Raw genomic sequence first — 24,766 nt, 5'->3', positions numbered from 1 at the left:
ATTTAACCATGCTAATGTCCAAATGTGCCTCTTTTATTCAGATAAATAATTGTACTGTGTTGTGTTGTGTTATTCTAGGTAGACATTAAAATGAAGTCAAAGCTATATCAACTATAGTACCACTGCAGTAGGGACAGCAATGCATTTAGTTACTGTTTACTTTGGATTTTTTAGGCCTTTTTCCCAATTCACACAAAGCAACAGAACAGAAAGTATGTCTACTTTTCTTTTAAAAACAGTCATGGAGGAATGCACTGCAGTTTAGCACCAACTCTTTCAGCTCCATTGACATTCATTCAGAACCAGAACTCAAAAAAAGGTCTATTATTGTCCCATTTTAAGGAGTTATACAAAAGAAATAGAAGTATGGGTGGTTAACAGTGCACCTAGAACACCTGGCAGTCCATTTTTGATAAAATGGTACTATTACTTCCTGTCAAATAAGTCACAACAAGTAAAAATGAATTCTGTGTATCATTGCATTAGGCACCACTTGTTCACATTTCTGTTCCCATGTTTTTTACTTACAATGTATACTAATGACTATGAGTTCCCAGCATAGACTGTACGATTCCCAGCAGAGCTAATATATGATCATTTTTTCAGATGACAGTCTTTTCAGTCTTCTAAACTTCTGTTCTATTTAAGCAGCCACATATCATGGAGGCAGGTTAATACAGAGAAGACACTGGTTTTCCTATATTTATATATAGCACAAAATCAAACAGTAGAGGGCATGATAGGAAGGTGCTAGTGGACTGTCCAGTTGGACGCAGGTCCTTACATGAAGTGCTACAAATATATATATATGTGTGTATATATATATATGTATGTATATATATATATATATATATATATATATATATATATATATATATATATATATATATATATATATATATATATATATACCATAGAATCTGTGTTACAATGTTCCATTCCCAGTTGAATAAATATAAAAGATCAAATCATTGCTGTAGCAGCACCTTTAACTCCCCAGAGCAAACCACCCTCACACAGGCTGACAATATCTGGCTGACACCTCCCATCTGTACTCTGAATATGATTTGCTGAACTCAAGGAAAAGATTTATGGTCCCACTCTGTAAACGTAGTACAATAATCATCCACCTGTCTGTTAGTGAAGCTCATTAATAATTGGATAAGTGGAGATGAACAGGAAGTTAAAAAGCTCAAGATGTAGAGACCTGTAAGCTTCTCCAAATACCCACAGCTGGCTTTGTAGTAGTACTCTTGATCAGCAATTTCATATTCATAGCTTTTTAATTGAGATTTTACTTGTTTTTTGTTATTATTGTTTATTTATCGTGGTTGTATGGGTTTTCTGTGCAGCAGATCTCTCTGTCCCAAAGGGAGACCAATAAAGATACTTTGACTTCTTATATAGTTTGCCCCATAACATAATTGCCTAAGGCCCTAAGCCATATTTTAAGACATACTGAAGTGATGCACTATAAATCAGTAGTGTTAGAATTAACCAGATATTCCAATTTGGCCAAAATATGACATTGGCAATTTTGTATTGAGGTTAATTACATCTTTCTTTCAAGTCAGGACAGATGCACCTATGTTGCCACTAAAATTTCTGCAGAGATTGAACAGGTATTCAAATCTGATCAAGCAAGATAATTGTGTTTTTTAGGTTATGTAAATACACTTTAATTTACTCAACATGTATCCAATAGGAACAAATTAGTGCAACAAGTGATTTAATAATTTGCCTAAAGACATTTTCACATGTGAATTGTGAAAACTCAGTCCAGTATTGTTGCAACAGAAGTACAACTCAACAACTACTTCACCACCTCCTCATTTGAAACCTACTGGAACTTCAGCCCCAGAGGACATGTTAGGAAAGCTCTGACTGTTCAGTATATAAGGAACCAGAACAATATGCTTAATAAATTGGAACCTTACTGAAAAGTTAAACTAGTAACATATCAGTAGCAGATTTTTTTTTCTTTAAATCTGGACACTTCAGTACTTTTTATTTTTTTTACAAAGTCTTTGTAATTGTGTGCAGGGTATTATAAATAATAGTTTAATTTCGTTAATTGGGTTTTTACTGTTGAGTAAATTTTTTCATGGTACTTTTAATTTTGTAACATGTAATTATAATTACCTGGAAAACATTGATACACTAGCAAACAATAAGCTACCCTGGAACCTGCTAAACAAAATTTCCGCGATTGCCGTTTACTTCCTTTACTTCAGCCGGGCGATGACCTGAGAGAAGTAATGGCGAGCGGCGGAAGAGTTTGCCGTTTAAGGGGAAACATTAGCCGGAGGAGAGGCGCTTTGCCAAAACAAATAAGGGTTTTTCAGGGCAAAACTGGTTTATGAAAATAACAAAAAAATAGTACTGAAGCCACAAAATCAATCTGAAACATTTGTTTCATTTCGTTGCACTGCAAAGTGCAACATTGTCCATTGGTAGTCCTTGAGCAGCTGAAAAGTTGTTTTCAGAATCTGCTGAACTTAAAAAAAAAAAAAAAAAAAAAAAAAAAGACAACCCACCACACCCCATTCTTTATCAAGTTGCATATTTTGTGAGTTTATCTACAAAACTATTTTTATTTGTTGGTTCTACTTATGTAGTTAAAGCTTGTACACGTCTTATAAAACCCCCGGATCTGAGCGGGTCATCCGCCTGATTCACCAGGGCATCAGTTCCGTCGTGAAAACTCCACCCACCTGACTCTCAGCCGGGTCACCGGGGCAGTAAATGTTGCGGACCCACTGGTTGCCTTAGCACACCAATCACAGAAGGCTACATCAGTGTCAGCCAATAGGAAGCCAGTAACGGCACAACGCAAACAGTCGCTCTTTCACAACAACAACACACAGGAAGTACCATAGAAGAGCATGAGTTGTGCTGTTAAAGATCATCCAGTTGCGTCGTGGTACATATTTGAACTTAATACGGGAATTGTCATGTCAGTGTTATTGGCTCACTGAATTAAATTTGTTTTAACAGTGAAAACATGGTTTCGTTGTCATGGCTTGGATATCTTAGCGGCACTGTCACTCTCACAAACATAGTGCCTCTAATTGTATTTGCCTTTGTTTATTATCTGGTTAATTTTTATCAGAAGCAGCGGGGCATATATAGGAATATCCCCCCAGGTCCGAAGCCATGGCCGATTGTCGGCAACTTCGGGGGCTTTTTAATCCCGTCTTTTATAAGGAGGAGGTTTGGGGAGCAGCTCCACAACAACACAAGTGCAATGGATGTTTTAACATTGCAAACCAACATTTACGGTAACATATACAGCCTCTTTGTTGGGAGTCAGTTGCTCGTTGTCCTCAATGGATATGAAGTGGTCAAGGATGCCCTGTCAAACCATCCCGAGGTGTTCTCCGACAGACCAGACATACCTGCCATCTCCATCATGACGAAACGCAAAGGTAGGCAGCTGTTAGCATTGAAGCTATTTTCCCTGCTGTATCTCTGTTGTTAGTAAATGCTAATCACCTCATTCTATTCTATTCTATTCTATTCTATTCTATTCTATTCTATTCTATTCTATTGTCATGTAGCAGACGCTTTTATACAAAGCGACTTACATATGAGTGAGAACAACACAAGCACAAAATCAAACAGTAGACATGATAGGAAGGTGCTAGTGGACTGTCCAGTTGGACGCAGGTCCTTACATGAATACACAGGGTGCTACAGGCTTTTTTGTGTTTTTTTGTTTGTTTTGTTTTCTTCCCACCCCATAATATCACCAATGTTAAAATACAAATGTTTGTTGCAAAGTTTGGGCATTTAATAGATAGTCATAAAAAACAGGCCTAGCTTTTGGGTATTAGCAGACTTCTGCAAAGTTTGATGTCAAGCTCTTCATAAATCTACTAAATAAATCTGATGTGTATCAGGTCGATTGCAACAGGGAAACTCCCATGACACTCAAGAACTGTTTATATATATATATATATATATATATATATATATATATATATATATATATATATATATATATATATATAGATAGATAGATAGATAGATAGATAGATAGATAGATAGATGTGATTTATGTATGTATCATGTACAAAAACACAGAGAGGTGGATATAATGTTTGATTTGACCCCAAGATGAATTGCAGCAGTAGTTTACTGCAGCCAACGGGTGTTTCACTGTTATATATCAGAGTGGCAGAAGTATGTACTTGCAATAATATATGTATGAGTATGCTACTGTTTGACCAGTTAAGTGAAAAAATGAAAAACTGAGCTAAGTTACACTGTTTTGTTCGTCTCTTTGATGCATAATCTAAACTATCGTCTTATATTTCTATTTTTATTTCAGGGATAGTTTTTGCACCTTATGGGCCAGTGTGGAGAAAGCAACGAAAGTTCTGCCATGCCACGCTCCGAAACTTTGGCCTGGGCAAGTTGAGTTTGGAGCCTTGCATCCAACATGGTCTGGCAACCATCAAAGCAGAGCTGCTACGACTGAGCAAGGCGAGCGGAGAAGCTGGTGTGGACTTATGTCCACTGATCAGCAACGCTGTGTCAAATGTCATCTGCTCACTGATCCTTGGTCAGCGCTTCCATCACGAGGATCGCGAGTTTCGCACCTTGCTGGACCTTATGGCACGTGGGTTGGAGATCTGCGTGAACAGCCCTGCAGTCCTCATCAACATCTTTCCACTGCTGTACCATTTGCCTCTTGGGGTTTTCAAAGAGTTACGGCAGGTGGAAAGGGACATCACAGTGTTCCTGAAGAGGATTATTACAAATCACCGCGAGACATTAGATCTCGACAATCCACGGGATCTAACAGACATGTACTTGATGGAGATGTTGGCCCAGCAAGCTGCAGGAGAGGAGGACAGCAGCTTCACAGAGGATTATCTATTTTATATAATAGGGGACCTCTTCATTGCAGGCACCGACACAACTACTAATTCAGTGTTATGGGTTCTGCTTTACATGGTCTTATACCCCGACATCCAAGGTAATAGCAGCAACAGTCCATTCAGTCTAAAACTGGGAAATGTTATGAAATTTGATCACTTCTTATTGTCCTTCTATGACAAATTGCCAGTGGTGTTTACATTTGTTTTATTGGTTACTGGATAAGATGAACATTGTAGGAAACAACTAATAATAGTGCAGTTCCAATAATATATTTGTGGTTATAAAATATTTCTAAATTTATTATATATTGGCAACGGAAAAAGAGATGATTGCAACATGTTTTAAGCTGTTAGTTGTTGTTTACGTGATTAATGCAAACCAAGTATGTAAAAAAACCAAAAAAACAATAGGAACTGGAAATTTTCTGTGGTAATCTCTGTCTCTTGTACTTCTTTATTTTAGGCTTAATGTCTGGCGCAGTTAGACATTTATCCCTTATTCAGTTTTGAAAACCGCATAAACCAATATATCACATTTCACATGATTCATTTGAATTCTACTTATATACATATATATATATATATATATATATATATATATATATATATATATATATATATATATATATATGTGTGTGTGTGTGTGTGTGTGTGTGTGTGTGTATGTGTGTGTGTGTATATATGTGTAAAACAATAATTTTTATGACATGATAATTACATACCTATTGTTGCTTTTTTTCCAACTTTTTTATTCAAGACAAAGTCCAGGCGGAAATTGATGCGGTAGTGGGAAGACATCGGGTTCCATCTCTGACTGATAAAGGAAGTTTGCCATTTACTGAAGCCACCGTCATGGAGGTGCAGAGATTGACTGTAGTGGTTCCACTGGCTATTCCTCACATGACCTCTGAGACAACAGGTAATTAAAAATTGTGCACCCCCCCCCCACCCCCCCCCCCCCCCCCAAATCCAGTAAATACAATACATGATCTTCGGGAAAGTTAAGTTCTTCTTTCTTAATCATCCATCACGGTTATCTGAAGTTGTGTTTTTTCTTTTCCAGAGTTCAGAGGCTACACTATTCCTAAGGGAACAGTTATTTTGCCCAACCTGTGGTCTGTCCATAGAGATCCTACCATGTGGGAGGATGCAGACACTTTCAACCCAGGACGATTCTTGGACAATGAGGGAAAGCTGCTGAGGAGCGAATGCTTCATACCGTTTGGGATTGGTAGTCCACTACTTCCCTATATGATGGTTAGTATGTAGATGAATTCACCTGCATGCACATAATATCAATTCCACTTGTGTGTTTGCCAGGTCGAAGGGTGTGTATGGGTGAGCAGCTGGCCAAGATGGAACTCTTCCTGACAGTCACCAGTTTATTGCAAGCCTTTAAATACAGACTCCCAGAAGGAAAGCCTCCTCCTTCTTTGCAAGGACGCTTCGGCCTGACTCTGGCACCTGGCCCATACATCGTGTGTGTGAGTGCTCGTAGTGGGAACAATGGATCTGATTTTATATAAACAAGGTGCTCCGACATAAAAGACCTCACTAAAGTTTATAGATGGATCCCCTGGAAAGAAACTAATGATATAAGGATATAGTTTTTTGGCCAGAGTGAATGACTTCCCAAATCATTTCACTATACTATCATGTGTTGATCATTTTCAAAGATTTAAGCAATTATTGACTTCAAAATGCTTCCAAAGTGATGATAAAAAGCTTTTGAGAAAGTTAAAAAGGAATTAAACCATTTTAAAGTGTTTCAATCACCACATTTTATGATTGTAAAAATGGTAATAGGCTTTATTATCACTTTAATATTTGTATATCAAGCTTATAAGAAACAGATATTCTATCATCAAAATTCTGTTTATGATCATCTGTGTTGAACATCAAGGTCAGTATTGTGTCAGGATGTCTTGATTTTTAAAGATATCTGTGTGTTATATGTTTTATTGGTTTTATGGCTGACTTACTGTTTATACATTAACAAGGAAATAATCTGTTGAGATATTATACAAGGAAAGTTTATATTTTCTGGCTGAAGCAAGAAAAATATATTTAGGTAATCACGGTGTATGTCTGATTGCAGACCTTTCATTGGCAAGAGAATATCTAATTATCTTCATTTATGCTTTTAGCTCTATTTTCTTAATATTTTTGCCGTGAATTATTTTGTCTTTTAATACATGTTTGGAATTTATAAAGTTGACACTGAAAGAAATATTTTGCACAGTATGAAGAACTTTGTACTTTGGATCCGCGTGGGAATGCTTCTGTAAATGGAAATGGAAAAAAGTTATATTTTGATATTAAAGTCCATCCAAAACTGAATCATTGCTTTAAATTACATTAAATGTCAACATTTGACTCATATTGTCGAGTTTTCATGTTGACAAAACGTGTAAGTGTAGTATTAATTTTCCCCAACAGAGGTCGATGTTGTGCTTCCAACTGGAAAAAGAGGCTTTCAGAGTTCGTGTGACCCAAAAGACCCCAGCAGACCCAAAAACATATGCATTTGGCCTTTAAAAAATGGTGTACCGGGAAGACTTATTTTGTTTATTTAATTTTAATGCACAGGATAGAAAGCTCCAAACATTCCAGTGGAGGTCTCCACAGCCACCTGCATTTAAGCTGATCACCTAACAAACACAGCTCAGTTTGTAAGACTGAAAGGTTGTGTGTCTTTAAAATGTATTTTTGCAGTAAAAACTAAAGAAACCAAGTTTAAATCCATCGGAAGACTTTGAGGGGGGCACCGGAGCAGAAGGTGGCGGTAATGCACCAAACACAGGGATCCTAACTCGAAGAAGCAGAAGAACTCCAAGAGGTGGAAGCGGTGTCGCCTTCTGGGTCACGTGATTGGTCACCCTGTTCAGCGTGTCCTTCATCGAGTCGGGGGTCCGCAGCAGATCATGGCTTTCTACGCTCACCAGCTTGTCAGAGGCTTCTCGTCCTCCGCTGTCAGGAATGTTGTCATTAAACAGGTTACGATCATCGGAGGTGGACAGATGGGTGCAGGAATTGCACAAGTAAGCCACGATTTGATATGAGACGTGCTCGCCTCGTTATGGAAAACAGCATTTTTTCAGAGTTGGGGGGTTTAAGTTGCACCTCACACAGCAGAGCGGTTCTAATGGTGGTCTTAAAGCTAAAACCTGGCTCTGGGAGATGAGATGAATTAATTGCAAAGACAGTATACCATTATTTCAAGTTTTTCATAAGCATTTAACCCTTTGATGCATCGTGTCCACTACACCTATTCAAAGGTTGTTCTTTATATTCATAGTATATTCTAGTATATTCATAAGTGAGAATGGTATATTTACATTTTTTTCGCTTCAGTGGACATTAGGAGATTACCTGCAGCCACCCACTAAAGTATAAACAAATATAGTATATAATGTCTTATATGCACGTACATGTAATTGCCAACTTTACCTCAGTGGTAAACAGGACAAGAAAATGATACTAGTCCATTTTTATGGGATATTTCTATGCTATAAATTTGACTATAGGAATTTGGATTTTTTTTTTTTCTTTTTTGTAATAGAATAGATAAATAAAAAGTCAAATAATTTTAAAGACAATGAAAAGTGTCTGTACATGTTTAATAGTTAAATATTGCATGTCAAAAAAATGTGGCATTGTATTTTAATGATTCATGCATCAGAAGATTAAATATTGTTATGAAAGAAAGCTCACAATTCCTTTTGCAATTATGTAAAAGTAAGACCATTGTCGGTCTCTTAATGTGAAATCTAATCACCTCGAGACAGTCTAACGTCTGAAAAAGATATATTGTGGTAGAATGTCTGATAACGACTACAATCACACATGTGGAGTATAATTTCTCAAAAACCTTTAACATATATGTGTGGGGCAAGACCTAACCCTCTCCTTCATGATCTTATAAATGGAAATAAACTAAAATGTCCACTTCTACTCTAAACAGGTTTTCGTTATGAATTAGTTATATGTATGTGGATTATCTAAACTTGCCTGCAAAGGGAGAACAAACATGTTTCTTGCAGAAATACAAACCACTTTAAAGTTGTGTTCATGTAAAAGAAAAGAAAGAAAGCCACGTTTTACGAAATGAAACCTAATGATACCTTCTGAAAACATCTTGAACTTCTTGAGAGAAGTGGTCAGGGAAACTACATAAAAGTGGGTTCTCATGGAGAATACAGATACAGTGTATGAATGTTGATTGAGGGATTATTTTAGTGAAAACATTTAATAGTGATGACGTGCATGTCTGAGGCATTTTCAGAGTGTAAATATACACAGGTTATCATTACTGGCTCTAAGCTATACTGAACTTCCGCTGTCCGCTAGGTTGCTGCAGCAACCGGCCACACAGTGACACTGGTGGACACATCCGATGACATCCTGAAGAAGTCTGTCAAGGGAATTGAAGGGAGTCTAAGGAGAGTGGTGAAGAAGAAGTTTGCTGATAAACCGGAGGTGAGACGGTGTACATCCACAGAGGCAAATGGACGGCCACATCTGTAATGGTTATAAATGTGTTCATAGAGAATGTTGTCTTTTGTTTTGGTTTATTCCAGGCTGGCGAAGAATTCATTCAGAAAGTCTTGAAAAACGTGTCGACTGCGACAGATGCTGGAGCTGCAGCTCAGTCCTCAGACCTCGTGTTGGAAGCCATTGTGGAAAATTTAAAGATCAAACAGGATATTTTTGGTCGGCTTGACAAGCTGGCACCAGCGTAAGCACGGCCTCAGTTCTGTTGAATTGTTGAAGATGTCAGATAAGAAGTGGATGCTGACTTTGTGACAAGTTTTTGATACAAAGCCCATATTGATGACAATGTTGTTATGCATGCTGTTTTCTGAAATGTGTTTCTTGTTCAGTTATCACTGTTTCAGATGACTGAATCAGCTCATAACGCTTCAAATATTTATTTTTTTTATACAAAGTATCACCTGAAATGTTGCAAACCTTTTGGAATTTCTCTTTTTTTTGCATAAATACATAAATATGACCGAAAACATCATCAAATTTCCACAAAAATCCTCAAAATAGCCTATGAAGTCGCATGTTATTCTCTCACACTGAAAGATATTTAAATCCCAGCCATCACTGGACAACAGTAATGTGCAAAACACAACCACATGTCTCCAAAAAGAAGAATTCTGCCTGCCTGTACTAAAGATCATGTTCTCAGGCTGCTGGAAAGTGTTTTGGGTGTTTTTCATTACATCTCTTTCCATTGTTAATGGGACAGTAATTTGTGAAACAAACGTGCAAATCCTAAAGGAAAATGAGAGGACATTGGTCTGTGATCTCAATATCCTTAGCACACAAGTGTGTTTGGTTGAAGAATAATAAAGTTAATGTTTCATCAGTGACCAGGTCAAAGGTTTGAACTTAATCTGGCAGAAATGCTTCATGGAATCAAGTGGTTGATATGAGGACATGAATCAGCAACCTGTTGTGTGCAGAGGACAACTCTGGAAGCCCTCAAGCAAGGCACTTAACCCCCCTACATCTGTTTTCTGGGTGCCAAAACATGGCAGCCCACTGTTCTTTAGTACATCTAAGAAGTATAGCATCTTAAACTCTTTGCAAACCAAAGAAGTTTATTACATATTGTCCTTAAAAAAAAAAAGATAATTTCTTAATTGTTTCCCGCTGTTTTGTTTTTACAGTATTCTGTACTCTGTTGTAGACACACCATCTTTGCCAGCAACACATCCTCTCTGCCCATTACTGACATCGCCAGCTCCACCAGCAGGCTGGACAGATTTGGTGGCCTTCACTTCTTCAACCCCGTCCCAATGATGAAGCTTGTAGAGGTAAAGTTTTTAGGACACTGTTAGACTTCCTTTTGCCTTCAGAACTTTGTTAATTCTTGGTGTCATAGATTAAAGAATATGTAGGAAACATTCCTCAGAGATTTTGCTCCATATTGACATGAAGCTTCACACAGTTGCTGCAGACTTGTTTGCTGCACATCCATGATGAGAATCTTCCTGTCCACCACATCATGCTCTGTTAGAATGACATCTGGTAAATGAGGAGGCCATTGGAGTACAGTGAACTTGTTGTCATGTTGTAGAAACCAGCTTGATATGATTTGAGCTATGTGACATGGTGCATTATCCTGCTGGAGTAGGGGATGTACACTTTGGTCACAAAGGGATAGACATGCTCAGCGACAATATCCAGGTGGGTTGTGGTGTTAATATGATGCTCAGTTCATAAAAAGGGCCTCAAAGTTGCAAACATATTGTACCAGCCTTTTCCACGTTACTTTTAAAGGCGGTGGCAGCGTGGACTGTCTGATTTTTGGACGCACTTCCAAAACCCAAATAAAATAAAAAGGGAAAGGATTTAGAAAATTACAAATAATTTAAATTTTTTTAAACAAACAAAAAAAAAAAATAGAATAAAGGTGGATCAATATATATTTGTTCCAGTTAACAAAAACCAATAAAACACCTGAAAGTGGTAAAAAAAAAAAAAAATCATTTCATCCTGTCTGGCACCACCTGACACAGATTTCCTGCCCTCGAACGTGACATAAATTACCTGTCTTCCCTCATCTTTCTCACACTCATCAAAAAAGCTAAATAATACTACGACAACCTGCAGCCAATCAGAATCGAGTATTCACCCAGACCATGGTATAACAGACTTTAAATAAAAATCTATGTAATATAACTTAATATACTAAGATATTATACAAAAAATAATTTAACTTGCATAACAGCCATAAAAGAAGAGAAAAACCCAGAAATGGCCTCTACACATATTATTCCCCACACCAGGGATATCCAGATCCGGTCCTCGAGGGTCAGTGTCCTGCAGGTATTGATTGTTTCCCTACTGAAACACTTCTGTTTCAAAATAAAGTAAGCTTGTCAAGTTTTGCACAAGTCCTTTAATGACCCGGGGAAACATTCAATACCTGCAGGATACTGGGCCTCAAGGACTGCATTTGGTAATCCCTGCTCCACACCATTACACCACCACCAGTCTGAACTATTGATAGATGGCAGGAAGGGTTCATGCTTCCACATTGCCACCTGAACGTTGCAGCTGAAATCAAGACTCATCGGAACAGGCAACATTTTTTCATCATGGAATGTCCAATTAAACGAGTGAGTTTAAGTTGTAGCTTCAGTTTCCTGCTCCTAGCTGACAGGAGCGGCACCCAGTATGGTCTTCTGTTGCTATAGTCCACCTAATTTAAAATTCGACATATTGTTCATTCAGAGGTGACATTCTGCATACCTTGGTTGTATCCGGTGGGCATTTAGGTTACTGTTGCCTTTACATCATCACAAACCAGTCGGTCCAGTTTCCTCTAATGTCAACGAGGCATTTTTTGCAAAAGGAGGAAAAGATCAAATGGAACTGAACTACCGATCAATTAATATTCCAAACATGGACTACAAACTGTTCGCTTCAATTTCAGCAAAACAATAGTAAGAAATATAACCAAACTTGATTCATAAAGACCAGACGGGGTTCATCAAACACAGACAGACACAGGACAGTGTCAGGAGGATATTACACATAATGAGACGCGCAGATCAACAGAAACTTGAAACCCTGCTACTGAGATTAGATGCTGAAAAGGCTTTTGACTCTGAGATGATTTTTTTATATTTAAAACCTCCCAAAAATCTGGCTTTCATCTCTCACTGACAGACATTCTCTCCGGATTATATAATAGTCCGGCAGCCAGAATAAAATTAATGGAGACATCACAGAATCATTTACATGGAAAGAGGAACCAGACAGGTGCTGCATATCGCCGCTCCTCTTTGCCTTATTTATTGAGCCCTTGGGACAGAGATCAGGCAGAGATAGGATATTACAGGTATAGAGATGTCATTAGGAGAGCAAAGATTGGCCTTATTTGCAGTTGACTTGCTTTTGACTCTCCCTACGTTTCTAAAACTGATAGATTACTGGTTGATCTTTGCCTATAAAATTAACGGAAATAAAAAAACAAGGCTTTTTTTTTTGTTTGTTTTGTTCAGACAACTGCTGCTTACTGGATGTTTTCTGTTGACTTGCATGTTTACTTTGATTTAGGTTTAATAGGTACAAATGCTGTTAAAGGCCTGAGTCGGTTTAAATGTTTGACTAAAAATGTTTTGTAGGTCATTGGAACTTCAGCAACGAGCCAAGAGACTTTCGATTCCCTCCTAAACTTCAGCAAAGCACTTGGAAAAACACCAGTGTCCTGCAAGGTGAGATCCACTTTTAGTAGTACTTCTTGCTATTGTATGTTTTGTTTATATGTTTTTATTGTAGTGAAGCACTTTGTGATCTTGTGTCTATGAAAAGCGCTATACAAATAAAGTTTATCTTATCTTATCTTGTCTTGTCTTGTTTTTATCTTGTCTTTATCTTTACTTATCTTTATCTTTTTTTTAATCTTTATCTTTAATTTATCTTTACTTACCTTTATCTTTACTTATCTTTATCTTTATTTAATCTTTACATATCTTTATCTTTATCTATCTCGTCTCATCTCATCTCATCTTACAAAATACGCAGATGGAAAAGTGAACAGTTGTGAAAATGGCTTCATTTTTTATGGCCATGAAGTTGAAAAATAAGCTTTCAAACAAGAACAGAAACGCAACGGGCAGTTTTATAAATCTGTTGAAATTGTCAAACTAATGAAAGCATTTACGCATTGTCTGAAGCTAACATTCTCCTTCTATTCAAATCAGGATACGCCTGGATTCATTGTAAACCGTCTCCTAGTTCCTTACATGATGGAGGCCCTCCGCTTGCATGAGAGAGGTGAGTGCACCATTCAATACGGCAACCCTCATTCTTTATCCTTTAACATCATTTACATGGCTTCAGTTCTGTTCTTTGGTTTTCTTCTCAGGTCATGGATCCAAAGAAGACATCGACATTGCCATGAAACTTGGTGCAGGTTATCCCATGGGACCCTTTGAGCTTTCTGACTATGTAGGACTGGATACAATGAAGTTCATCATCGATGGTGAGTAAAAACAGTGTGGATACTTTCATTATGAGAAGAAGCAGAACTACTCTGAGTGAAGTGTTCATTTTCCCCTCATGCCTGTTTTCAGGTTGGAGCGCAGCGGAACCTGACAACCCCCTGTTTGCCCCAAGTGAACTGCTGAACAAGTTGGTTGCGGAGGGCAAATATGGCAAAAAGACAGGAGAGGGATTCTACAAGTACAAGTAATCACATGTGGCTTCGTGGTTTTCATGCTCAGCTCATCAGGGTTTTGAAAAGTAAGCTTTCAAACAAGAACAGAAAAAAAACTGAAAGAGCAAAGTGCCTTTCACATCAACTTTTTCTCTCAGTTCATTTCCTTACAGATTTCCTCTAAAAGATGGATGAATGTCTGAATTCTAATCTGATTAAACAGATTTTCCATAAACTGGTGTCTTGTGCTCATTGATCTGATGCTGATTGATATGTAAAACATAAAAGATATTTTCTTTTTTTTTTTTAGTGTGATCTTAAAACATTTTGTTCAAAGTCGGCAGTGCTGTAACATCTCTATGAAATGTTCTCTGATATATGCGGTTTATAGTATTAACTGAAGACAAAGTGACAGAGGTTGCTTGTGGTCAAGAACCATCATCACCCAGAATTGATGCTGTCATCAGCAGCTCCGCCGCAGAGCTTTGATCTTCACATAGAAACTGAAAACTTCATGCAGAAAAGTAAACTTTAAGATCTAAACTGAATGTTTGTTGCTATTGGATATTAAGGTTTTTGGAACAGCTTCTGATCCAAGGTACAGCATTTCTTTTGTAAAACATGGTGGAGGCAGTTAGATGGTGTGTGCATCGCTTCAGATAGCTCTGGGTCTCTGGTGTTTATTGATGATATGACAGCAGATAAAAGCAGCAGGATGAAATCTAAAGTTGTAGGGATTCAGTGAGTGCTCACATCCAGCAACGTTTATAGAAGATCTCGTCGCAGCACAAATTAAGAATGACCCAAAACATGGTGTGGAAGCAGGAGTTATTTAATAAGTGGCATATTCTCCTATGGCTGAGTTAGTCATAAAATTTCCACAATGTTGACTGAATTTCAGTTGTTTAAGAAAAATTAAAAGCTGAAAGACGTTCAAACAAGCAACAACTGAAGACAGCTGAAGTAAAAGTCCGGCAGAGGAAGACAAAGAAGGAATGGTGGGTGGTATGTGTGGATTTTCAACAAAACTATTAAATGCAAACATTTTAATTAGGTTATGTTAACTGTCCAATTACATTTCAGCCTGAATGTGCAGATTCTTCATTAAAATATTTTTGCAATAGGATTATTTTAAAACCATTTTAACGAAACCTGAAAGTCTTTCCATTCCTTATAAATGTTTAGTGATAAAAACAAAGGGTGTTCGGTCAGAGGCTTCTTCAACGTAGTTCCAACAAAGAGTATACAGGAGGTCTGTCTTGTACAACACAAATAATCGTAAAAAATTACTTTTATACCATTATGACAACACGATTTTCTATTCAGGATTATTAAAATGTCTTTGATCACTTGCTGTAAAAATCAAAAACTGAATTCTAAAAAATTATTTGTTACCCAATTTGCAGTCACTTTGTTGAAAAAAAGTCATTTTCCACCTGCTCTTTGAAATCTGAATGTTTCAGTGTGAAAGTTGAATTTTTAAATACAAAACTTGTACATCACAGAAGAGTCCGCTCTCTCTGTATGTCTGCTTTAAGTTTTCAGCAGCATATTGGAGAACAATAGTCTCCTCTGAAGTTTTGTAAATCAATGTTTGACTTTTAACTTTTTGAAGATTTGCCCTTTGGCAGAGATGCACATGAAGAGAGTCTTCTGTTGTTCATGCACCAGTCAGCATCGTGAAACGAAGACAGTTCATCTGATCTCACAATCAGCAGAATAGATCAAAGTAAAAAGCAGCCTTTATACCAATAGTTAACCTTTAATAACATACCGGTAAATCAATCCCTGCGGCTTCTGTTCACATTTAATGGATATTTGGATTGTTTTAACCAAATGGATTCAGAAATAAATGGTTAAATACTTTGACTAAAACATCTGATTTTGTGCTTTTGTACTGTAAACTGCTTGAATAAATAGAATTTTTTAGCAGTTTTCATGATCACTTTGTTCCAGTTTCTTCAATATGAACACAAGGTGGCGCCTTTTAATTAGAAATGCAACAAAACATCTAGATTCATTTTTATATTATTTCCCCCTCAAATATGACTTTTTATGCAGCACCATTTGCCTTAAGTCTTCAATTTTCTTTGAGATAGGAGGAAAGACTAATCTCAAAAACGTTTATATCCTTTGATTCTGCAAGTTTGTCTTCACATGATATATAGTAAAGATGCATAATGTGCTTTAAGTGATAATTGCTTTTTTGCACATTTAAGCTTGAACTTTCCACAGAGATATTGTATATGTTACACCACCACACACCGCCCCTGCCTACAGATACTTGAGTGTAATCTCCAAGGATGACACAGAAGACTTTTACATGTGGCACATCTAGCTCTGGCCTTTCCACCACACAAGCAATCAAATGAGCCAATGGTGCCTTTTTATTTTTCTTTAAAAAACAAAACATATTGAAACAATTCAAATATGACCACTTGGGAAGCAAAATGCTATACCAAGATGACAGTGACCAAAAATATGATAAAAAAAAAAAAACAAAAAAAAAAACAAAGAAGGAATTCATCAAGTAATACTAAAAGAGAGCATTAAAATCAAAATGTTACAGAGATGTTTGCATGGAATAAACAACATGGCTAAAGACCACACTATTAGCTACCAGAGAGAAAAGACAAAGGTCCATTGCAATAAAAGAAAGACTGTCAAGTGCTGGGGGTAAATATATATATCTGCTTCATTTGTCATGTTTTAGAACAATAAAATATAGGCCTCTGAGCTGTCACTTTCGCCCTTGTCCTAATGTAGCCTGCAAAAATACCAAGAAAATTGACAAATCCTGACAGTTTTTTGTTTTGTTTTTTTTGAAAAAGTACACATACTGAGCATTATTTTACATCTGAGCAAGACTCGAGGTCACTATTTGTTACAAATAGTTATCAAAAGAAGCCTTAAGTTTAAATTTTCTGCAAGATGCTTCAACAAGAAAAATGGCTTTCCTGTGTCCAAAGCTTATTTTCATATATACCACTATATAAAAAGAAAAAAAATCACTAAAATATACACCAAGAAGTTGAAACAAGGATTCAAGATTTAAAAAACAACAAACAAAAAAAAAAAAGTCTAAAATTAAACGCAAATCAAAACGTTGATCCATTCTCGCACCAACTTGGTCAACAACAAATTAAAATGGCGCCTTGAGGACGTTTCTTTGACAAGATGAGATCCCTCCATCTTCCTTAGTGCAGTCTAAAAAAAGAGGTGTTTGGTCAATCGGGTGAAACCCCAGATGGTCTCGAAAATCCAGTGAGAGATGGAGAAAGGAGGTGGGAGGGAGTGAATGTCAGCCTAATGGACTGTACAAAAGGAACAGGTGACAAATAACTTAGAATAACTTAGTGACAGGTGTCGGGATTGTTTGGGCAGTGCAGGGAAGAAGTCTGTGCGCACATCACAATTGCTGCTGTTTTTCAGTGCAGTGCCTGGGATTGCAGTAAAGCTGATACTTTAAGGAAACTGACAGAAACAGATGTTGGAACTGATGTTTTCTGGGTGAAGAAGGGCAAAGTTGTGTGAGGGTGCTCCTAGTAATCATGATTGTCTTGTTCAATTCAGTGTCTTTACAGTAGGTGCCTTTTGGGGGAAGGAGTTGGGTCAAACAGGGAAGTGTTTTTGTTGATGGTGGTAGCGTATGACTGTATTGAGGATAAAGGAGTAAGGGTTAGATGGGGTAAGTTGGGAGGTGGCTGGGGTTGGGAGGGGTCCACTGAGAACTGGAGGCTTCAGTTTGAATTGTTAAGGGTCTTTATGGAATTTAACAGGCCTCCATCTCAAGCAGAGGGCCCGTAGCTGCTGCCTTTGCTTTGCATGTGGAGAAACCGTTCCGTTTTCCTCCTGGAGGGGGGTTACAAGGAAACAAACAAAGAAGAAGACAGCTTAATTAATCACGCTAACTAATGTAACAACATTTTTTACAAAAGGAAAGTCTTGCATCTGAAACAACACAGACCAAAACATTCTTCACATTCAGTTAAACCCAAACCAGACACATGATCATGACTCAGTGACTGGGAGGTATCTCACCATGTGTGCATACTTGCCTGCTCGGAGAACATGCAGATTATCTGTCTTCTCCATCTACACAATCAATCATTAGTTTTTTGGGTTTTTTTTGTCTTATTATTGTTCTTAGTCATCTTACAGCTGATAGAAAAAAAAAAAAATTGCCTTGGCAGCAATGTTGAGCCCCGCGCTGAACTACAGCGGGGTTATAGGTCAGCGACAGGATGTGGGCCGGCCGTGCTTTGATGTAGTTCAACATGGGGGTTGCTGTGACCCAGCTCCCGTCTCTGCTCATTCCTCCTCTCACTATCTCACCCAATTTTGCAGCTCCTGGTTGACATTTATGAAGCTTGTGCTGCAGGTGGGCGATGGGAAAACATAAAAAGGAAATTCTGGATTTTCCTGAATAACCCACGATTTGCCATCTTGAGCGTTCATAAAGTGCATTTCTAAAAACCAGTAGGCAGAGGTTAAAAAAAAAAAAAAAAAAATCCCCACGTCAGAGAAATGGCCCACACTTGCTACACTCCATTGACACCACTTCAGAACAGTGTTCAGAAGGTGAGCGGATCCCACAGCTCACCACAGCCAACTGCACCACACCAGTCTGGTTATTGGAAACGGTAAATATGAAGGTGGGCTTCACAAGTGACAAACTATTTACAAAATAAAAAACCCAAACAAAAACATTTTTAAAGTTCCCACAAAAGTTGTTTTCTGTGTAGCAAAACCTGCCAGCGCTACATGTGACATCAAACGGCTCGTATGTTCCACGTAGAAGATTGGAAGAGCCAATCCTGACTAACACCACAGCTAATGTGTAAGTAAATACATTAAGAAAAGTTTTTGTTTTCCTTTCTTTAAAAAAAAAAAAAAAAAAAAAAAAAAAATCCAGTACTTGTAATCCTCCTCTCAAGATATATTTTGAGCTTCTTTTTGCTGTGTGCACAATTTGTAACATCAAGAGAGACAAGATGCCCTTACTAACCCACATGTGTCCCAGTGAGCTCCAACAAATCTCCACAAGCCAGCGGTATTAATGCACGCTTGGGAATGGAGTCAATTACTGAAAATACATCACACAAACAGGCAACTCGAGGACCAGCGGGTTCTCTTTCCACACAGTGGGATCATTACAGTGACCCAGCTGGTTAAAGCTAGCAGAGTTTGGGGAAAACACAGTAGTCCAGTTTAGATTCAGGGTGACATCAAGGTTTAATCTGAATCCGCTACAGAGGACGTTCATGAAACCAGCTCCGTTTTCCTCGCAGGGAAATTGTCAAACTGCAGCAGTGTTCTTTTCCCTCCTGTGATCTGGGCTAGAGCTAACATAACAGAGTTAGTTTCAGTTATTGACAAGCCAAGGAGAGCTATTTTAGACACGAGCAGCATCAAATAGAATGTGTGATCAAAGTGGAGCGGCAGAGACAGAGGTGGGTAGATGCCTCCTGCGACTAAAAAAAGATGGATGTTTTGTGAGGACTAAAAAACAAGGAAAAGAAACAATATTAGTTTGCTTCTCCCTTGTGGAAACGCCAAGTGTGTTTTTATGGGAGAGGAGTCAGTCAAGTCCTGCTGCTCGCTGCATCTTAACTCTTGAAAGTCTTACCGCACACACAAACACGCCACCCAGCAGACTGCTTTACCACATGTGGATAAAAGGGAACGGGACAGAGGCCACCATTCCTGAGGAGAGCTGACCCCGGAGCAGCACAGAGGAGAAACTGAAAGGAACACAGTGCTTGGAGTACAAGAGAGAGCCCCTGTCGCTTTTATTTACCTCTGCCGCCTTCCTTCTTTTCATCCCGGGATCTCAAAGCCAGCCCGCACGCCCGGCCCTGCACCCAGTTTCCTGGGGAGCATTTTTCCTTCCCCCACTGCAGACATGAAAAGCACCGACCTTCCTGCCTGGGGAAGAGTCCTGAGGGGCTGCGGGCAAGTTTGAGTCTGAGCATGAGTGAGTGTATATATCCACGCACATACACACACACACACATGTGCGACTGAGTGTGTGTTCATATTTAAGAGAAAAAAAAAAAAAAGGGTTGGTAGTAACAGCAGGGCTGTGTGGTGGTTGCTTGTAGGGGGCAGAAGGCCAGTGCTTCACAAGGTCCAGCCGACACAAACACTGGGATTCAGAAGCAACTTGACCCCCCCCCCTTCACCTCCTTCTACATTAGAGCTCAGGAATGCTGGCTGGATTTTTTTTTTTTTTTGCAGGAAATGAAACGCTCCTCTGTTCAGAGGGTGAGGGAAGGTTTAGTCCCCCCCCCATTCCTTTGCCTTTACATGACGGAGGGTGGGAGGGAGGAAGGAGTCGGGCGAGCTCTCACCCAGCTTTTGAAGTGTGGGAGGTTAAGATAACTGGCACAGCCTCGCGCCTCAATCGCCGCTTTCACCTCCCAGGACAAATCAAAGCGCCCGCAGCTGGGGCCCCCACACGCCTTATAGCCCTTTAACCTCCATCCTGGCAACCCCTCCACCACTCACCTCCCCACACTAAACTATACCCAGGTTTTTTTTTCCCCTCTTCCTTTTTGGTTCTATTAAAAAAGAAAACACTGCTGACAAATTACACTAAAACTAAGCCAAGTGCTGTGTATGGAACAGGCTGGGTGCAGACTTTACCATGGCAGAGAGTAGAGAGGAGGAGGAGGGCGAGCGAAACGGAGGAAAATGCTAACAAAGCAATATGAGTAAGGAGGATTCTGCTTAACCTGGAAGGAGTCCGAAACAGTAACTGTATGCATTAAAAGCACCATTTCCCCCTTTTATCTTGGGTTTAACATTGCAGAAAAACTCTGCATGATGATTTAGAAGTTATAAACTGATAAATGTTGGAAATTCTATAATTATATAAGCAAAAAGCTCATAAAAATCTGTGAATGTTTGGTTGTTTGGATATCGACACATCTGCTCAGCAACCATAACACAACAAAAACACAGGTAGAAACACAAGTACTGTTTCTGTCCGCATCTTTCTAATCTAGTCAAGATGGCTCATAAACTTTTGTACTTATCAGTTTAACTTAACGTCCTGCAGAACTGCCAGCTTTTCCGTATATTGAGATTATTTTAGTGTAGCTCAGACTAACAGAGGTGTGAGTTCTTGGGGAAGCCTCAGAACTGAGATGCTACATCTCAAAGGGTATCCTGAACACATTTCTCTGCAGTGACTTTAGCCTAGTTTGCACAGCTTTGGTGACACCTTTACAAAAGGAGCCTTGACTCAATAAAACCGTAGCAGCACTTCTGGTAGGGGCAAATGGGAAAATAAAACGGACATTTAAAAAGGAAATCCACCTGGAGGAGATGGTGAGGTTTTAAACAAAAGCACTGTCAGCATTTTTTCTGAGCTTGGAGATTCTCAACATAAAATAAAACACTGAATTTTGTCTGTGTGTCTCTCTTATTTTGCTCTTTTTAAATCTCCAATCAAAATGCAGACACATGGGATGCATCTTCTCTGCAGGGACTTTCAGAAACTAACAAATGAGTCAGGAAGGCCTGAAACTCTGAGAGGAAAAACAGTGCCTGTGTTAAATACGAGAGTGAGGAAGGGTGTGGTCTGGCTGTGGTTTAAAAAAAAAAGTAAAAAAAAAAAAAGAGGGGGGGGGGGTAGTCACCAAAAACCCCAAACCTCAGGCATGTGTGGGTGAGGCTAGGAGAACACAGGAGAAGCGAGTGTGGGAAGAGGGGGGAGTTAGCGGGAGCCGTCGCCCACATCTGAGGCAGCATCGCTGGGGGCCCGGACAGCTGAAGTCTGGCCCCATGCCCCCACACAGCTCAGTCTGAGCCACTGCAGGCTGTAGGGGGGGGGGGGGGGGGGGGGGGGGGTTCAAAGTGCCTGCACAATGACTGTTCCTTCTGCTGTGGTCCCGCTTCAAAAGGCCTCTGCCGCCACTCACATCCAGCGTGGGGGACAGAGGAGTGGGGCAGGAAAAGAAGCGGCGAAGACAAACTGGGAGTAAAGCGGCAGAAAATGAATGGAAGAAGAACCAAGGTTCCAGTTTAGCCTTTCTACAATAATAATGTGCCGGACTGGAGCTGCAGAAAAGTAAATACCCCTTCTCTCAGCTCCACGGACCTCTTCCTGCCTGTGCCCTCTTTTACCTGGGGGGCTTTTTATTCAGAGATAAGAATCTCACAGGGAGAGCATTTTATAAGGTCACGAATACCCGCCTCCTCCTAAAAAACTGCAGTGCCTAAAAGGAGCCTCAGGAGTGAGGGGGTTGAAATGTGGAGGGGAGGACGGAGTGAAAGGCAGGAAGTAGGGAAGACATCACAAAAAGCCAGGAGACTGGACCCTCATACTGTTACTGCAGCTGGTCAAACCACAACACAATGGGCTCGTGACTCAATCAAAATAAATGTCGTGCCCCAGTCTAAACAACCGGAGAGCTGTAGTTGCATCCCCCCCACCACCTCACAAACAGACTTTTAAGGGGGTTAACCCCTCCCTCTTCTTTCTCTGAAAGTGTCAAACAAAGCTGCAAGGCCAGGACGAGACAAACACATCGTTGTGGGAGATTTGGGGTTCTTCTAAGCTGAAGCCACATACATGTACTTAAATTACAGGTCCTTAAACTAAGTGCTGACAGGGTTGTTTTTCTTCACAGAGCAAACTTTGTGGCGGTCAAGGGAGGGGAGGAACATTTCCGATTCCATTTCCTACCTCCAGTAACATTAGCTGAAGCGTCGCTCCAATTTAAGGTCAAATTTTCTCCTCCATCTCCTATCCCCTTTCTATTTTCTCTTCCTCCGTATGGCTTTAAAACATCCTCTCATCTCTTGTGTGCTGCTCAGAGCAGTTTTTATTCCTTGTTTTATTTATTTATTTATTTTTTTTAACTTTTGTGGCAATTCCTTCCCCAATTACCTAGGGTCACTAATAAGGCAGGGTGTGGAGGCAGTGGGCTGTGCCGCAGTGGCCTAGAGGCTCAGTGCCAAATTGAAACAACTCGGGAAATGGAAGCAGACTCTGAATCTTGCCTAATTGCAGCCAGAATGCTTGGCTGACTGCTCCGATGTGCGCGAGAGAAACAGAAATTTGTTGGGAGTGAGGAGAGTCAGGGAGACGAGAGGCGACAAATAAAGATGGAGAGGAACACGAGGATGTGGGAATGACGATGGGATGAGTGGCAGTTGAGGAGGACTGGGTAAACTCACAACTCTTGAAAATGAGGGATTTTCTACTGGGCACTATCCTAACCCTCCCTTTCTCCCAACACGCACACACACATTCCCTCCATCCTTCCCCTCCTGCCTCATCAAAGACTTTTGACAGCTGACTTCTGGATGCACACATCAGAGGGAGCAGAGCCAGGGCACCAGTGAGACAGACATGAGGAGGTGGTGTGGGTGGAGGGGAGTGGCCACCAATGGTTGGACAACATTTCCTTTTAAAGTTTTCTGGACCAGGAATTGTAGTGAGAGATGACCTTTAACCTTCACATGCATCATTTTAAAAACCCATTCTGCATATTCTGGACCACATGCCTGAAAACTGAACCCATTTCATCAAACATCAGGGTAAAAAGCCGTAAACTGAAGAGCATAATCTGGAAACGTGAAGCAATATGACTTTCACAGGGTTTCACTGCAAGTGTTTGCATCTCTGTTGCCCTGACCAGCCCGGTTAAAAGGCCACTTTTGTTAGGAGTGTCTCCCCCCTGTGTAAAATATGTGCAGTGGCTGAAACGAGAGAGAACCTCGGGGCATGCATGTGTCTCGGCCAGATAACTATCTCAAAGGCTGCGAATAAGCGGGCTCAGTCAGACAAAAGCCTGACAGCACAGGACGGAGAGAGAGAGAGACAAAAATCAAGAGGGCTGCAAAAATTGAGGCTTAAGAAGAAGAAGAAGAAGAAGTATGGTGGCATAAAAAGCAAAAAGGAAGCCGGGGCAAGGACTGACGAGAGAGAGGGACAACTTCTCTGAGAATTGCTTCTCTGTGGTGAGAACCAGCTGTGTGGTGGGCCCACTGTTTGACATTCTAAAGATAACAAAGAAGTCCACGAATGCCTGGCTTGCCTCATTGGCAAAAAAAAAAAAAACACAGCAGAGGCAATAAAAAAAAAAAAATTAAGATGTGAAAATGTCCTAAGTCTTCCTCCAAATCAGAATCTCCATATAGTGAAGCCTTTCATTTTGTTAGGCTGAATATTCTTCATTACAAATTTTCAAGAGCTAAAAATAGGAAACGCTAAAGTAGCAAATGTTTGAACCTTTGTACACAAAAAGGTGCCTTCAAAAAAACCCCCAAAAAAACCAAAAAACCAACTCATTAACAAATTTCCGCCCAGATTTCTTACTCACGGGAGAGACAGATGGGGCGGAGGCTGGGACAGATGAAAAGAAATAGACAAACGAGTTCATTTAAAGATGTTTTTTGGCGTCTACAGCAAGCTAACCTCAATCCAGCTCTTTGGGATCTGCATAAATTGAGGGCTTGGGGAGTTGTGGCAGTATCCTTGGTATTATGCATATTAGTTTAAGGCTGTCACTGAGAATCAGCAAGGGTGTCCATCCCGCTGCGGCTAGGCACTGCTAATTATTGGATCAGAGATAAAGTGCTTTTTAGCGCTTGCACTCACTGTGTTTGAAAACTGGCTTTGTTTAAAAAAAAAAAAAAAAAAGGATGAAAAAAAAGGAGGGGGTAGGCGCCCAATTTTAGGTTC

The 24,766-nt window shown here is 39.6% G+C and overlaps 3 protein-coding genes across 5 annotated transcripts in view; 2 read left to right on the top strand and 1 right to left on the bottom strand.

The window, feature by feature from the left end:
• Positions 1–2,881: 2,881 nt before the first annotated feature.
• cyp2u1 (cytochrome P450, family 2, subfamily U, polypeptide 1) lies at positions 2,882–7,052 on the top strand. The gene is made up of 5 exons (XM_079238402.1): positions 2,882–3,428; positions 4,334–4,984; positions 5,644–5,805; positions 5,950–6,117; positions 6,207–7,052. Exons 1-5 carry the CDS (start codon positions 3,005–3,007, stop codon positions 6,410–6,412), a joined length of 1,611 nt encoding a protein of 536 aa, XP_079094528.1. The 5' UTR covers positions 2,882–3,004; the 3' UTR covers positions 6,413–7,052.
• A 696-nt stretch (positions 7,053–7,748) lies between these two features.
• Positions 7,749–14,296, top strand: hadh (hydroxyacyl-CoA dehydrogenase). The gene is made up of 8 exons (XM_079238313.1): positions 7,749–7,927; positions 9,237–9,365; positions 9,467–9,624; positions 10,588–10,714; positions 13,034–13,123; positions 13,613–13,685; positions 13,777–13,893; positions 13,985–14,296. The coding sequence occupies exons 1-8, from the start codon at positions 7,811–7,813 to the stop codon at positions 14,101–14,103; spliced, it is 930 nt and encodes a 309-aa protein (XP_079094439.1). The 5' UTR covers positions 7,749–7,810; the 3' UTR covers positions 14,104–14,296.
• A 3,543-nt stretch (positions 14,297–17,839) lies between these two features.
• The window catches only part of lef1 (lymphoid enhancer-binding factor 1), a gene marked incomplete at both ends in the record, with an annotated part of 39,999 nt that continues 33,072 nt past the window's right edge, over positions 17,840–24,766 (bottom strand). For all 3 annotated transcript variants that reach the window (XM_079265037.1, XM_079265038.1, XM_079265039.1), the window contains one exon: positions 17,840–17,919. In XM_079265037.1, the coding sequence (XP_079121163.1) occupies positions 17,840–17,919 (80 nt within the window). The remainder of the gene's footprint in view (positions 17,920–24,766) is intronic.

Source organism: Telmatherina bonti (assembly GCF_933228915.1).
Source record: "Telmatherina bonti genome assembly, chromosome: 3".
Classification (NCBI taxonomy): domain Eukaryota; kingdom Metazoa; phylum Chordata; class Actinopteri; order Atheriniformes; family Telmatherinidae; genus Telmatherina; species Telmatherina bonti.
This window is presented reverse-complemented; position numbering and strand designations above follow the sequence as displayed.

Coding starts and splice junctions, on each gene's coding strand:
- hadh (XM_079238313.1), top strand. CDS start 7,811: ATGGCTTTCTACGCTCACCAGCTTGTCAGAGGCTTCTCGTCCTCCGCT. Junction 9,366..9,466: donor AGTTTGCTGATAAACCGGAG/GTGAGACGGTGT, acceptor GGTTTATTCCAG/GCTGGCGAAGAATTCATTCA. Junction 10,715..13,033: donor CAATGATGAAGCTTGTAGAG/GTAAAGTTTTTA, acceptor AATGTTTTGTAG/GTCATTGGAACTTCAGCAAC.
- cyp2u1 (XM_079238402.1), top strand. CDS start 3,005: ATGGTTTCGTTGTCATGGCTTGGATATCTTAGCGGCACTGTCACTCTC. Junction 3,429..4,333: donor CATCATGACGAAACGCAAAG/GTAGGCAGCTGT, acceptor TTTTTATTTCAG/GGATAGTTTTTGCACCTTAT. Junction 6,118..6,206: donor CTTCATACCGTTTGGGATTG/GTAGTCCACTAC, acceptor TGTGTTTGCCAG/GTCGAAGGGTGTGTATGGGT.